This window comes from Nesoenas mayeri (genome assembly GCF_963082525.1).
Source record: "Nesoenas mayeri genome assembly, chromosome: 1".
NCBI classification, from domain to species: domain Eukaryota; kingdom Metazoa; phylum Chordata; class Aves; order Columbiformes; family Columbidae; genus Nesoenas; species Nesoenas mayeri.
In genome coordinates this window covers 55450935-55466998 of record NC_137541.1, presented here as the reverse complement: position 1 = coordinate 55466998, position 16064 = coordinate 55450935, and the positions used below count along the sequence as shown (strand labels likewise).

At 38.9% G+C, this 16064-nt stretch overlaps 1 protein-coding gene across 1 annotated transcript in view; it reads left to right on the top strand.

Moving 5' to 3' along the window:
* Positions 1–10375, top strand: part of TPH2 (tryptophan hydroxylase 2) — a gene marked incomplete at both ends in the record, with an annotated part of 50750 nt that extends 40375 nt beyond the window's left edge. Inside the window, 3 exons of the mRNA XM_080353318.1 lie at positions 2832–2927; positions 9979–10112; positions 10201–10375. Coding sequence (XP_080209444.1) covers positions 2832–2927; positions 9979–10112; positions 10201–10375 — 405 coding nt within the window. The remainder of the gene's footprint in view (positions 1–2831; positions 2928–9978; positions 10113–10200) is intronic.
* Between the last annotated feature and the right edge of the window lie 5689 nt (positions 10376–16064).

The following is a 16064-nucleotide window of genomic DNA, read 5'->3' as shown; positions in this document are numbered from 1 at the left end:
TCCAGTGCAGTGGTCCTGTGTATAAGATAGAATACCACAATTAGTATAGTTTACAACCCAAAGAGAAGCATATAGCGGGTATTTATGTATCTGATCTATAAGAAGTGTTTCTATATAGTTAATATTTAAGCTCCTTATCAGTATGGCTCGATGTTTGTAGACTTGACAGTGCAGCTTGCATTACGAGACTCCACAGACAGTGCGCTGAGGTGTCTCTGTGCGCCTGTCTGTGAGTGGGAGGGTGGGGGGAAATCATGTATTGCTGACTAATGATCTGAAGATGGCAGCATTGGGTGAGCTATCTCATTTTTTTAGGTAAGCAGTGCTCTTGTTCAATACAGAAATTGTAGTTGTTGCATATGGCAAATTTATCAAAAAAATCAGCTTTTCATTTGAAGAGCTTTTCTTGATGCTATGGCTTAATACCACAAGTTAGTAGTAGACAGTCGTGTTTTATCATCTGGTCATTTTGTGTGCAATTTATTTGACTTAGTTACACCGGGAATGCAAGTCTTATCAGTACTGAAGATAGGCTCTCATCAGCAAGTGTTGACTCGTAAATACGACTTCCTTTTAGAATAATAATTTTTCAACTTAAGTAAGAAAGATCCCTCTTTGTGTGCTGTCTGTCCATCAAGGAGGGAGTGAAATCGAGGTGTCCCTCTGTCTTGTGCACACCCTGCCCCCGGGCACTCGGTATAGCCTTCTCCTGTGCCAGCTTTAGCTCTCTGCTTTTTGCCGCTTCCTTCCCTGTGAATGTGCATCCTCAGGGAAGTGGAGAGCATTTCTCCTCCCTCCCTCCACTGGCTGGATAGCTTTCTGAGCTCCTGGCAGCAGCATGACATCGCTTTGGTCCTTCTCAGCATGGGGAAGGTGTCCCACATGACTGTGATCACTGTGTTTCTTTTCAGGAGCCCGGTCCTGCTGTGTATCTGTTGGGATGTTCATGTTCAGAGCATAGTTGCTACTACCAGATGGGGTCTTTTAAGAGAGTTGAGGGGGAGGTGGCAAATTCAAAGATGTTAGTGGGTTTTAAGTGTGAAGCTGAGTGGTTCATTGCTGACGGTGGCAGCAAGGGCTGCAGCCCCCTGAAGGTTTTTCTAGCAAAATATTTAGGGAGGAAAGCCAAATTTGTACTCTTCTTGAAGGTGGGTCTCTCAGCTTCACTCAGCTCCTACAGTGATGCCTTTACCATTTTGTCTGTCTGGCCATTTGTTCCTGAGGCATCTTGTTTGGCCTTTCTTTAAGTGGTAACATCAGAACATCAGCTCATTGCATTTAACAAAAATATGGAGCTTGGCTTACCAGAATGAATACCAAAGCCAGAGCTGGAGCTTTGATTTTGTTGTTTGACGATGCTGTGCTTTTGCCTCCTCTTGTGGATATCTGTGCCTTTGCTGTGATGGGATCTGATTCAAGACATTTGAAGTCACTGCAACCTTTCCTTCTTCCCAGCTGACTTAGCAGGTTTGGATCAGACACAGGGCTCATGTTTTCATTCTTTTTTATTACACCCTTCTACATAGTGCCATGCTGCATGAATCACTAGCTCTACAAGAACTTTTATGAGAGGCAGAGAAATGAATCATTTCTCAATTTCTAAACATTTGTTGAACTTAAAAGAGCTGTTAATTTCTGCTCTTTTGCATTTAGTATGATATTTGGCCTGGAAGAGTAGTGGTTTAAAGAGGAAATGGACCAAAAAAACCCCATCATGTTAGGATCCATTCTCAAGTTATTCAGAAAAACTTAATATTTAGTACCAAACGCTGGGTTGTTTCTTATCCTAAATTATTATTTCCCGCAAATACATGTAAATCTGTTAGGTTCAGTGATGTCCCTTTGCAGAAAAACTGAAGTTGTCAGATACTGTAATAAGCACACACACACACACACACATATATATATATATACACAGTATTTTTGTATAAGCTAGAAATCGACTTCTTAAAACCTTCATATTCTTAATCACATTTGTTGATCTAACATCAAAAAACAGTCTCGATGTGTCACAACAAAGCCAAAATAAAACTATCTGGGATTCTTACGATCTTCCTAATATTTAACTTTGTTTGTTGGTACAGCAAAGTTAGATCCAGTACTGTTATGCTGATTTAGCTCATCTCTTTTATAGCTTCTCAGCAGTTTTACAGCTCGGAAGTGTTACCTGATTGAATGTAGACCTAGAGAACAATGGTAAAGGGTTCTTCAAGTGAACACATTCAACTGACTGTAATTTTCCTTCTGTAATTTGAGAAACCAAGTGGCATATTGGTTCTTCATTTATGACAGTAAAATCTAGTGAAGACCTTGGCTCAAGAAGACTCTTAAGCACGTACTTATAAGTTCATTCTAACTCAAGACAGCATTTAAATATGTGACAGACTTCAAAGTGGCATTGGCTTGAGCTTACAGCCGAGTGCTCTGAACTAGATCTTCAGAGGTTCCTAGACAGGCAGACCAGCTACCTTGTAGGATTTTATTTTAAGGCACCTCATTTATTTCAGAAAGTTTCAAAAATCTCTGCAGATTACTCTCAGTGCCTTTGATACCTAAATGAACTTGCTTGTCTGTTCCCAACTGACCATTCCTGTGAACTGCTTGGGTACCCAGAATAAAAGCAGAATCTCACATTTTTGTACAAAGGTCCCTTACTGCAGAACATGACATTTAAAGTACTTAGCAGTAAAACATTCTTTATCCGAATTTATATTAAAGATATGAAATTCTGAAGAAAAGAGTTAATCAAGTGAATATGGTACTGATTGTAATTGCTGAAATACCTGTTTGCAACTACATTATATGTATCTGTATATCTGTATATTTTACAGTGCTATTTTTTTACGATTGAATTTGGCCTTTGCAAGCAAGAAGGACAGCTACGTGCTTATGGGGCAGGACTTCTGTCTTCTATTGGCGAATTAAAGGTATGTGCCCTTAAAGCAAAATCAGCTTTCTTTTAATCTTAACAAAATAATAGTTGGATTTAAGTTTTTTAGCTTTCAAATAACAAATTTTAAAGTTTTCTAGATAAAAAGCTTACTTCAAAAATGTGATATTGACCTAAAAGCTTTGTTTGAAATATCAGCTGGCACTTGAAGCATGAAATGGATTTGTCAGCACCGAAGTACCAAAGCAACTATAAACTACAAAACTTGTTTCTGTTTGAATTTGCATTTCTTGTAAAAGGAGGCTCATAGGTTCTAACAGGTAAGGGTGCCTTGGGCTCTGAAAGCTTTGTTTGGAAGAAAAGCATACATTTTTAATACACACCAAAAAAATTGTTTTGAAATCGGACATGATTCGATTGTAAGTAATCCAATGTATTTCAATAGATTAGTTATTGATGTTAGAAGAACAACATTTATTAAGGTCCTGATTCAGTAGATTAATCATATTTAAAATTAAAGAGTGCATATAAACTCACGCTAGACTTGAAGTACATGCCTATGTGACAGTACATAGAGCCCTATTCTTGAAAAGGTGAAAATATTTAACCTTGCACAGTGTGTGCGTAGTTGTAGTGGATCTTCTATTGCCTCTTTCTATGCCTAGGAAAGAAACAAAAAGGTATTTTGTCACTAGTGTTTTGGGCCGTAATACATCTCTGTTGGAGAGATGGGAGGGAAGGGGAAGTAGATGGAGGAGTGCTATGGGGACCCAAATGAACTCTTGGTGGCTTCTCAGGTAAACATTTGGTTTAGACAGTGTATACAGAATAGTATTTACAAAGTGTTTTGCAAGATACCTGCTGTCTATTTGTGTTTAAATATCTTCCCATGCTCCTGGCCTGGCTTCCAGTGAACTACCTGGCAGTTTAATAGAAGTATCTCAGTCTCTTTTTGCTGTTTGTTTCACCTGTAACTGAGCGTGTTCATGGTGAAGCTCATTAGTCAAATTGCTATTCTTTCATTAGTAGGAAAAAGATTGAAGAAAATTACTTTCTCAAATATTTTTTTCTTTGATTGTACTACAGTTGCTCTAAGTCCAGTGCTTATGTCAGCCACAGAAGCATTCTGTATCAGCCTGGCAATATTTTATAGCCATAGTGCAAAGGTGGTTAAATGAAAAAGGATGAACATTGTCCTGCTTGTTTTCCTCTGGCCCAACAATATTCAGTGCTGAGCCCCAAACTCTGGCCAGGATTCTGCAGAGAATCAGGCCTTTTATTTAAACTAACAGTTCCAATCATTAGGTGATGACCCTGAAAATACCTGTCACGTCATTTACAAATTCTAAGGGCATAAAAGTGAGGAAATGACTAGTCAGGAACATAATAAATCTTCTACTATCAATGTCATAAACAAACACATTATTCTTGTCAGCTGTGCATATTTTGTTACCACATGTTTGTGATCTCAAATCTGTGTTCTTCACTCAGCAATAACGTATAAGTGCAAGGAATAATCTTTTTGAAAAGCAACAGTAAAAATTAAATAATGTGCACATTAGTAGACTATATTGATCTGCTTCAAAGGTATGGCCATATATATCATAATAATTTTGCCATGAATCAATAATATGATACACTTTTCTATTATACTACCTATATATTTCATAGATTTGAAGCCAGAAGGGACTGTTATATCATCTAGTTTGACCTCTTGTGTATCATAAGCTGTTAAATTTCACCAGATCTTGCATATACCATGCACAGGGACTTAAATTAGACATTTCAGTTATTAAGAGACTAAGAATGTGTGTGCTGGAGGCACAGAACAGCACCCTACCACGAATAGGCGTTGTCTCCATGAAGGAACTGCTAAGGTGAAAAATATCTGGAAAGTCTTTGTGGGGCTGTGCTCCAGGGTAGAAAAGAAGGTAAAAGGTAAGGAAGAAAATGTAAAAAGCTACTAAGTTTTTTGCCAATCTGACCATGGAAGCAGCTCTTTCTAGGCCAGAAACCTGGCAATGACTGTGCTGCTTGTCAACAAGATACATCAGGCAGATGCTTAGGAAAGAGAATGTCTGAGCACCCATGACACTGGTGCACAGCCTTGGATCAAGCCATTGCCAGTCTCTGAGGTTTCCTGGGAAATCAACCTCCTTTGCCTCTGCCCTTATCTTCTAACATCACTAGGGAGGGAAAGTTTCTTCCTTGACCTGAAGGTGTCTGAAAGATAATGTTAATATAGCAGACTGTACTTGAGATCCTGATGATATCGATATCCTGATTGTAACTGAAATGCTAATGGATGGCAGCAATTGCTCTGAAAAAGATGAGAACAATACTGGCTATTTCTGTGGTGAGTGGGGATGAATAGGAGACTCATATTGCATGGCCATGAAGTGTGACCCTTGTCTGTGCAACCCCAATACTTCTCACAGGAGTCAGAGTAAAGAAGTCCTTTCAGGAATAACTACTGCCATTCTTAACACAGCAGAGATTGGGGGCCCATAGTGCCTTCTATGAATAAGTTAAAATACTTATTTATCTTTGTCACTAGGAAGGCAGATCTTGCTTCAGTGTTAAATTTTGCCACCTTGACTTTACAGACATTTGATATTACAGGAATATGTGTTTTTCAGCAAGAAGCCTTTCTCCAGCTGCCCTCCCTATCAGCCCTCTTTTCAATGCAACATTATTCACAAGAAACACAACAGTGGCCAATTTTATGTATAATTTCTAGAAATATCTACAAATAAGTGAGTTGCACTATTTGCAAGGTGGAGGTGGCCAGCAGTATTTGTGCCTTTCAGATGAGAGAATGGCTTGTTCAGTCTTCCCTGTTTCTATATTACACTGCTCCACTCTGCAAATCTGGTCAACGGCTTTAGCAACAAGGAACGGCAAAAGCTAGAGGAATGTTTGCACCAGCCGATCATTATAGGATTCCCTTCAAGTTGTTTTCCCCGCTCAGTATTTAGACTTCAAATTTTGGGTACTGAAAAATGCAACTCCTGATGTGCATGCTACGGAAGCATCAAGCAAAAAATGTTAAAAGCACAACAAAATAAGGAGAAAGAGAAGATGAAAAAGAAAGCCTGGGGGAAAACGAATAATACAGTAAGTAGTTATAAAATGTTCTGCCTAATATAGTCAGGTTAACTCTAGCTAACGCTATTACTTGGTATATATTTGGGGCTTAGAGATAAGGCAGAAATAATGTACATTTTCATTATTAAAACTATTTCTAAAATACAGTCCAAATGTCTCTGGAAACTTTAATCCATTTACTTTATATGATGCTCTCTTGAACCCTTTCATTAAAGGAGTCTCCTATCAGCTTCAGTTGGCTGTAGATCAAGTCTTATATGCCTATTATATGCTTTTATATTTAACAGAGGTAGACTTCAGATCTTTCTGTATAGATTTTTAAAGTCAAATACAATATCCACTCATGTTTTGTTTTAATGATAGTTTGTGTTAAGAAGAGGCAACATTAGCCTTTGTAACCAAAAAGATTCAAATAGAAGTTTTGGTTCTGTTTTCTGAAGAGGATGAAGGTGGTGGAGAAAAAAACTCCTGGATCCTAGATGCTTATTTTAGTGCATTTTGGTTTGTTTTGTTAATAGAGAGTCTTTTCCTATTTGTCCAAACAGTACATAAAATTACACTGGTAACATAAGAAGTTTCTTGTCAAATCAGGTTTCAAATCTGAAAGTGTCCCATGTTGTAGATAAGCAGAAAAACATTTAAGAGCAAGTTTTCCAAGATTCCATGTTTTCCCACAGAATAGCAGGGAGGTAAAATAAGTACTGGCACACAGGCAACTTCTCACCTATGTTCTTATTCTGCTCTCCTGTGCTTCTCAGACATTTATAACTCATCTTAAGTTTTCTCCTTGCTATCTGAGGGTTTTGCTTTTTGAGTTTTGTGTAGTTGTTTTTTTTTGTTGTTGTTTTTTGTTTGTTTTTTGTGAAACTGAAAAGCTCCAAGTTGTATTATTGCACTATTACTCTCTATTTCTTATACTCAAAGGAGAAATTACAAGACCAGTGTCTTTTTTAATGTGTCAGTGATAGTGGTCACTTCAGGAATAATTCATGGCTGCTCAGTGTGAATGCCTGGTGCCATCTGGGATGCCCCAGCATATCTGACCAGCTCTCCAGCTGTTACTCCACAAGCATCTAAGTCTTCTTTAGATTCTGTGCTATATCTTCCATCCCTGTACCGATGCATCAGACATCCTAGGTCCGAGAGACCTAAACCACTCTCTTAATATTTGATCTAGCTGCAAGTGGAGGTATTTCTTTAGAGTTATGCTGGTTTCCAGTATGGGTAGTTGTCTAATTCTTAAGCTGTCCAGTTGAATGATACTGCTGCTTTTCCTGGGAATCAGTGATGATTCATTTGGAAGTTTAACTCCAACTTCTTGTTGCATGAACTGAAGGAGAATCACCAATAGCTGTACTAGGATAAGCAGTAGAGTTTGTATGAATGGGCCATTAGAGACACTTACCACAAATCCACAAGATGGTAAGATGCTCTATTTGACCAAAAGCTATTTTCCATATGATTGTTAGCCGTGGCATCTCATTGGAGGTTTCTGATGGAGAAATCCCTGTTGGATACTTACTCATTTGAGTTCACTGAAGAACTGAATGTCCAACCAAAACACAAGTGAATAGCATTCATTAAAAAAATTCAGGCCTGAACTTCAAAGCTTTTGGACTCACTAGACAAAGTTTTTCATTGAGATTCTGTACCTTGGAATTTTGAGAGTGCCAAGGACCAACATTTTGGAGTACTGTAATGTTTCTGTAAAAAACAAATGCTAGTTCAGCTTTGAGTCAGTGTCCTGACCACCCAAGTTGACACCAGACAGTTTATGGTCTGTCTGGAGGCTTGCCTGCAAGCTTGGGTCAGTTGCTGATCTCTGGCATTGCTGGTGTCAGCGTATCAACTCAATAGTAGATGTTACAGATGCCAGGCTGCAGAATTTGAAAATGCTATCCAGACTTGCAAAGATGTTTCCCTTTGCTTTGGTAGCCATGACAATGCCTACTTCATCCAAGAGCCAAAAGACTGTGTCCTAGAGGGGAGATAGGTATCTTTAGTGGGAATTCATCAGAATTCAGGCTCTTCATTTCCAATCTGCAATCCTAAGAATAAATGATCGTTTGTCACCTAATGTTGAACACCTATCTGAATTCTTTAGCCTCTGTTCCCAGGTTGTGTGTTTCCTGGTGTTCGCATGTTCCAGTCTCTGCTCCTGCATAAACTAAACTAGGATCCAGAAAACAGGAATTTCATATAGATAATCTGAGGGGAATAACGAGAAAGGCTTTCTCAGACAACATCCACTGTGATAAAGAATTAGCTCTTCTCTTTAAACTCTCCCCTTTTATAAAAATAGGGCTCAGTGCTTAGAGAAGTTGTTCATGATGTAGGAGCCACAGGCTGAATCCCTTGTTGCCTCTGATGGCTTCAATCTGAAGCAGTGAGCCTGTCCCAGCAGAGGGCATTACTGAGAGGAGGAGAGAACAACACTGTCACCCTTTCTGTCACAGCTGTCACAGTACAGGAAAGAATCCCTGAGCCAGATGTGTCACCTGCTGATTCAGTTCCTAAGAAAACATGGCTAGTATCACTTTCTTGATTCCCTGCACAGGGCTTTACTCAGTCCACTCAGAGTTTTGAAACTTTGTGCTTTAGACATTTGACGTATCAGGTCTCAATTGGAAGTACAAAGGCACCTTAAGAGATGTTTTTATCTACAGTTAACCTCCCAGGGAACCTATTATAATTCCCAGTGAAGAAAAACAAATTCCTTTCAATAGAAGGATGTAAATACCTAAGTTTGCAGGCACTCAGCCACATCATGGCTCTGCAAGAGGATGGTGGCAACAAGGCTGTAGATAGAGACCAAATAAGGTGAGCCTATTCCTGCAATGCATTTAGAAGAGGATGCTGGTTAAGACTGGACCATTTTTGATTTTTTGTTTTCAAACCTTTTTAATTGATGGCTGGCTAGAAACAGCAAACCTTGTCAGAAGGAAAAGATACATGTACTAAAGTTAATTCCTTGACATGTTAAGATTCCATGCATTAATTTTTTATGTATTTATTTTTGGATAGAGAGGAGGTGGAAGGAAGAGGTTCTTGTTCCAGTTTTATGTCCTGCTATTTGGAGACTGCAGGTTGAGAGCTACTGAGATATTTTCAGAGCCTTTCACAGGGATTTAGGAATGAGCATAAGCAAGAGCTCAGAAAAAAGATGTGGTGAATACCTTGAGGTTAATACCTTACTCTGCTGTAAAGAATGTCCCTGCAGAAAGAAAGTAAAGGAATAAGAGACACCTTCAGTCCTCAGGGATCTGCTCCCTTCCTCTCATTTCTTTATGCTTTTCATGCGCATCTTCACTATCGGTAGATATTAGGGGACTAAAGAAGGTTGAAAGTTGACCTAAATATGCTCTCCTTCCTTACCTTGTACTTCTGTACAGAGCACTGAGAATGAAAATACTTGTGCTCTAAAAGTTAAGGTAGATCCAAAAGCTAACGCAAGTATTCAAACGGAAAGGGGAGCTAGAAAAAGATTGTGTTGGAAAATGTCTCAGTACCTGATTTTAAGTTTTGAAACCTCAGATTATATGAATGGTTTGGTCGGACTCAATTCACCCACCAAGACTATGATCATTTCTGCTAAAGTGACGTTTTGGGAACATACATATTTGTAGTTGTACAGATAATATTTCAAGAATGTTATTTGATAACTTTCTTGTTTCCAGCTGAAGATTTAGGTCTGCATGCCTACATGGCAAAAGCATTTCTAATCTCCTCTTTATTATTTTAATAATTATTTTGGGAAAGAAAATTACTCTCATAAAAAGACCTTTTTTAAGAAACAAATTTATTCAGAAACAGATTTATTCTGATCAAACTGAAAAATCATTGTATGTAAAACAAGAGAGACTATCAACTAATGGGAAATATACATCACGGTGATATAAAATCTGCATGTATGAACAGTTGTCTAGATGCACAGCAATATCAAAATATGGTTTTAACAGATCCTGTGGTGTGTTTTGCAGCATGCTCTCTCTGACAAGGCCAATGTGAAAACATTCGATCCAAAGACAACCTGTTTGCAAGAATGTCTTATCACCACTTTCCAGGAAGCTTACTTTGTTTCAGAAAGTTTTGAAGAAGCCAAAGAAAAGATGAGGTAAATTATTTCCCTTGACTCAAAAATCTAATTTTCTCTTCTTTAGTGGTTGAAATAAAAGAGTTGTTAATTTTCTTTTTTCTTTCAGAGACTTCGCCAAATCAATCAATCGTCCCTTCTCTGTCTATTTCAATCCATATACACAAAGCATTGAGATTCTGAAGGATACCAGGAGCATAGAAAACGTTGTCCAGGACCTGCGCAGTGATCTGAACACTGTATGTGATGCTTTAAGCAAAATGAACAGATATTTAGGGATTTGATATGTGTGACACTGTGATTTTCCATGAGCTGCTTTTTCTGTAGCCGGTCTAGTAACATCACGTGAAATGGCTAACTTCTCAAACCCATCAATTTTCCCTTTACAGCTTGGCCTGTGGCTTGCATCATTGTGTAACTCCGTCTAATTGTCACGTGCAGACAAACCAAGGCAATGCTGATTTGTAAATGTAACATGGAATGTGGCAGAATATAATCATCAGTTCCTCAACACAATGTCATGTACAAGTACAGGATTAAAAACTTGCCTGGCAATGGTTTGGTTTCCACAAAATGCATCACTTGAATGTGTAAGAAATGGTGTTGCTGATTTCATTAGGTCTGAGTTTATTTCTTTATGATCTCTCTCATAACAATCCAGAAAAAAATATTTGCAACATTTTCATTTCCTTTGTAAGAGAATCTGTATTTCTTTCTATAGTGGTGAAGACAATGTTTTGCCCATATATCTGTAACAGAACTGAGTGACTCTTGTGACTGAACAATACAATTTATACACCAATGCTGAGATCGGGAAGGCTATGTATCAGTGCTAAAAGTTCTGTGGAGATTACAGATTATGAGAACTCACAACTGACAACTGTTCAATGTGGCTGACTAGTTGTAACACAATAAAAAAACCCCAAACCTTTGACAATTCATGTAGAAAGGCAGTTGTAGTTCATGCGTGTGTTATCTGTGACAGTCCTGAGCACGCTTCCTCTGTGAGGGCTCTTGGGGAATAAGAGAGGAAGTGCTCATGTTAATTCTGGGTTAGATGTGAATATAAAGCCCTTCTACATCACAGTGTGCCTTCCGCATTCCCTTGTCTTTTGAATGTACTCCTCCTGCATTTCATGCATAATTTGCCTTTCCTCATTATGCCACATTCAACCTTGACATGGCCGTGCATGACTGAGTCTATGCTGTATCAGTATCAGCACATATAAAAGGGTGAATATGGAAGCTGTTATTTAATTATAGCCAAGATGATTATCAGTTAGTAATTTACTTGCGTGGTGATTAAATCATAGAGACACCCAAGCTGCCTAGCTTGTACCAGGATGGATGCAGGTAATGCCTGAGTTAATAAACTCTAAGTTAGCAAGGTCTGACAGAACTACAAGTTCTGTCTGGGGAGCACAGTGCAGAAATATTTGAGCCGATTCTTATCTGGAAGCAATTATTATGCATGTCTTTCCTTTATCTGGGTTATTCTATTCTCCTATTAACCAAGATAATGGAGAGTTGACTATATTGTATGGACCCCTCTTAATGGAAAGCACATGCCTTATGCAGATCATGTCAGTATGGGTGAAAGTGTCATAGCTTCTCTACATATATGGAAAATAGGTATCTATTGAAGCTGCTCTCCCAGCTGAAAGAGTCACGCAGATTCTCTTTAATTGTTGCCAGCAATTTCAGGATAAAAAGAGCATCACTTGATAGAACTAGCATAGCCTTAAATAAGAGGCAATCTATAAGGATAATTTTCACTGGGAAATCTGCCATCTCCTCAAAGATAACTATGAGATAAGAGAAAATGCCTTTTTTTTTTTTTTTTTCCCCTCTGCATGGTCCCTGCTGCATTGTTATGCTGCTGTTAATAGGGTGTGCAAAATTCTAGTTTTAGATTTAACTGTGACTGCTGTTGGTACAAATGAAGAGCTATTGAATTATCCCACAGGGATCAGCATGCTGGAGGAGTTTTTTAACTTTCTGGTATCAGTGCTGTGTCTGTTAGCTAATGCTTATCACAGAGGAATCACTGGCAACCTTGGCATGGAACTTTCTCCCTCTTTCTTCCCATGGAATCTGATGAACCTCTTGTAGCCCTTTCTGAAGAAAACAGACTGTAGTGAGATTTGCTTTAACTGGTCTGAAAAAATAATTGCACAAGGAATAGTAGATCTTGTTCCATTCAAGAACTGACAAAGCATTGTTGCTTGCTTGAGTAAAATAAAACCCCAATGAGTAACAAATATCCGAAGCTTATGAAGTTACCGAGGCTTTCCCTTGAATCAGAATTATGCAGGAAAATTTAAAATACTTATAATACCTGGATTTATTATTGACTTTTCTGAATAGCTTAAAATAATAATTCCACGGCAGTAAAACAATAGAAGCATATCTTTGTTTTGTTTTGTGCTGTTAGGAAGTAAATCTTATTATGGATTAGGGAGAAACCCTTGAAATCCAATAGTCATTTTAGGACTAATGATGGCGAGGAAACTGTCTACAATGAAGATATAATGTCAATGAAACAGAACATTGTCAAAGGATAATGGGCTCCTGCTGCTAGATATATGCTTAATCCAATGATTTTATTTCTATTATACAACATGATTAAAAATAAATTAAATATAATGGGCTAAGGAATAATAGTGATTTAGAGAGACAATTGTTCATTGTTCCTACATAGCAAAGCTGCCGCCTTACAGGCTGCAGAGCAAACTGACTTCGGGCTTCAGCCAGTGAGAAGCCAGGACTGGGAAGGAATGCTTTAAAAAGTGCACTATTGCACTTTTATGAATCAAATAGTTCCAGCTTAGCTAAAATACTTCTCTGCGTTTTTTATTAGCAAATTAAGATCAGCCATGCAGCAATCTCCTTGGATGACAAGCTCATTTAGGCATAATGAGGGAATTATTGACAGTTATCAAATTACACTAACGTTTCATTTAAAACAGGCCATATTTATCTAAGGTGGTTGTTTAGCTTTAGTGAACTGGACTCTGGAAATTGGACTTCGGGCTTAGGCTCATTTATTTTCTGTGTAATTCTGAACTGATGCTTTATGGGTCTGAGATATATGTGCTTGCTTTGCCTGCACAGAGTAAATGGGCCCGAGCTTAATGAATGTAAAGCATTGCAGTGTTTACTACCATGCGAAGTCTAAAATGAAAACCACTCTGAGACACTGCAGCAAATACAAATACCAAGTTTCATTTGCAAACCAAGACATGGTTTGTGCATTTCATTTCATTTGTTCCACAGAGGGGACGGAGTGAGGAAGGTGTTAACACAATATATTGTGTTTTCCCTCTCTACTCTTCGAGAGCTGTTTAGAATCCTGTTTTAAGTTTAGGCCTTCAATACACTTTCACAGAATAGAGCGTTTTTTTACTCCTTTCTTCTTGTTATCATCTCCTAATGTGATGGAGAAAATTCCAGAAAGTTACTGTACTGTAATGCACATTTACTGATACCCTGCAATGGATTACGGAAGAAAGTTTCACATTTTTGAAAGGACAGCCTGGCTTGGGGAGCTAAAGCTGCTGAAGGCTTTCACCTACAGGCTGCTGGTACAAATCCAGCCCAGTCAGCAGCTGCTGAAAGCTATCACCAGCCAGCAGCAGCCTGGCTTCTGTGTGATGAACTGGGAAGCTGGGATTGCTCGGTTTGGAGTTGAGGTTACTGAGGGGAGACAAGATAACCTTCTTCAAACACATAGAAATAACTGCAAAAACTGAAAAGACAAACTGTTCTCTGGCCTGAAGAACTAATGGACGTAAATTGCAGGGAAGGAGCATTAAGTTATGTAACAGTGAAACATGGTGGGCAGATTGCTTAGGGAGACAGCAGAGCCTCCATCATTTTTTAACAAAACAGGTTAGCCAGCTGTCTCTCGGCAATGATATTACCACAGTCAGTCCTGCCTTGAGATCAGGAAAGAGGCTATACAATGTCTTGAAATCTCTTAGAGCGACTGCCTGGAAAAGGGTTCAGCAGTAATGGTCAGCAGCCACCACTGCAGAGTGTTTGTACATCTGTTGCACCTCTGTCTCCTCCTTTGGTCTTCGGTCAACCCTAAAGAGTGGTTCTTCATCTTCGCTTCTTCCCTCAGGAAACAAATAGGATCCATAGTCTAAGTGTGGCCTTAAATGCTGACTATAGTGCTCTAGTTTAAGTTCATAAGCCATTTGAGAGAGCTGTGTGTGTGAGTTACCCGCTAGTTACAGCTACCCAGAGGCAAAGAGTGGTAGTGAGCAGCTAGATATTTGTCCTTTTTGTAGATGAGGTTTAAAGCTGCTCAACTTTGCATAAACAAAATAGAAATGCATATTTAATTCTATCTGTACCTGCATTTGCGCTGTCAGGAAGACTGAACAATCTGAGGAACCTGGAGCTCTTCCAAGCTTCTGAGCTTGAGGGCTCCAGCCACCCATCAACCCTGTGTCTTGGTGAAGTCCAGGCACAGAGGAGACTGTTCTTCCTAATCCCCCTGGTTTCCAAGGGACTCATCTAGAAGGGAGCTTTGGTTCAGGCCTCTGATGTAGCTGACCAGGAAACTTGGGGCCCACACTTGCTGCTCAGCCCATTGTCACATTAAGGGCTGGGTAAGGGTCAGTGCTAGGCTCTTCCATTCAGAAAATCAGCTTTCCACCCCAACCGGGAAACTGTTCTTCTTGTTTTAGCAGGGCAGTTGATAACCTTTTAGAAATATGGCAGCTTCCCTTCTATCTCAGTAGGAACCGTTATTGTGTTTCCAAATAATTTGCAAAAGGAGTAAATTTGTTATTGTTAAATAATGGCTCCACTCTGTGCTATCAATTACTCCAACTCTGGAGAATTTTCACAGACAAATTCTTGCCTTCTCATTAAAGAATAGGCCAACAGTGACAGATTCCTCTTCTGGGCTTTCAAGTACATTTGAGACACAGAGCTGAGGGAGAGATTCTGGTTATACTAGCAAATACTTACTAGTCACAAGTCCCTCTAGTTGACATAATAAAGGCTGTAGATATGTCCTTGGCATCCTCATTGGCAATTTCCTGTAATCTAACTGAGCTTGGATACTAAATGATGTCCTCCTCAGTTGAAATACTCCATGAAACCTCTATTGTTTCATTTTGTATCTGATCCTAGAGAAAAGGTAAGTAAACAAAATAATCAGAATTCAGTGACATCTATTCAAAACATCTTGCAACAACTATGTTTAGTTTAAAAAGGCCCTCCAACACCTTAGAGTAAGAATTAATATTTCTTTGCCAACAGCTGAGATGTTGAGACTAAAAATAAGTGCTGGCGCATTCTTGGGTTTTGGCCCAGAGTGAACTATTCAGGTGGAATAAGTGTGAAATGCGTTACACAGTCAGATACTTCAAAATGCAAGTGGGTGATGGATATTTAGGTGGACATTTTTTAAATGCAGTCAGAAATTTCTAGTGTCTGGGAAAAATAATGGAGAAGAAGCTGCTGTTGCTGCACTCCATCTTTGGAGAAAAAGGGTTGAGGTTACAAAGCAGCAGGAGGTAGATTTCTGTCCATGTTAAACTGGCACATGATCTGAAACACAAACCAAATAATGCCCACAACACTGGCTTCTGTGTGAGCTGCAGTGTGAATACAATTCTGATAACAGAGAAGCAATAAAGCACTCTGGAGCCAAACAGCCCTGCTTCCCCACAGGAGACACAATGGGTGATTCGAGACCAGTATGGCACTAGTAAAATCACTTTTATTTCCTATTAAATCAATTTGGTTTTCTGTTTCTTTTGCAAAATACCTTTTGAAATGTGTTACTATTTTGTTTTCCCATAAGGATTATGAAGAGCTGTGTTAATTATGGAATGGCTGATGTTCTTAGAACTGTCTGCCTTGAGCTTTTCTTGCCGTGAAACTCCCTACCCAGTCTTGCTACTTTGCATGAGAGTAATGCTGAAGATGTGATAATGTCATTTTCCAGGGCTT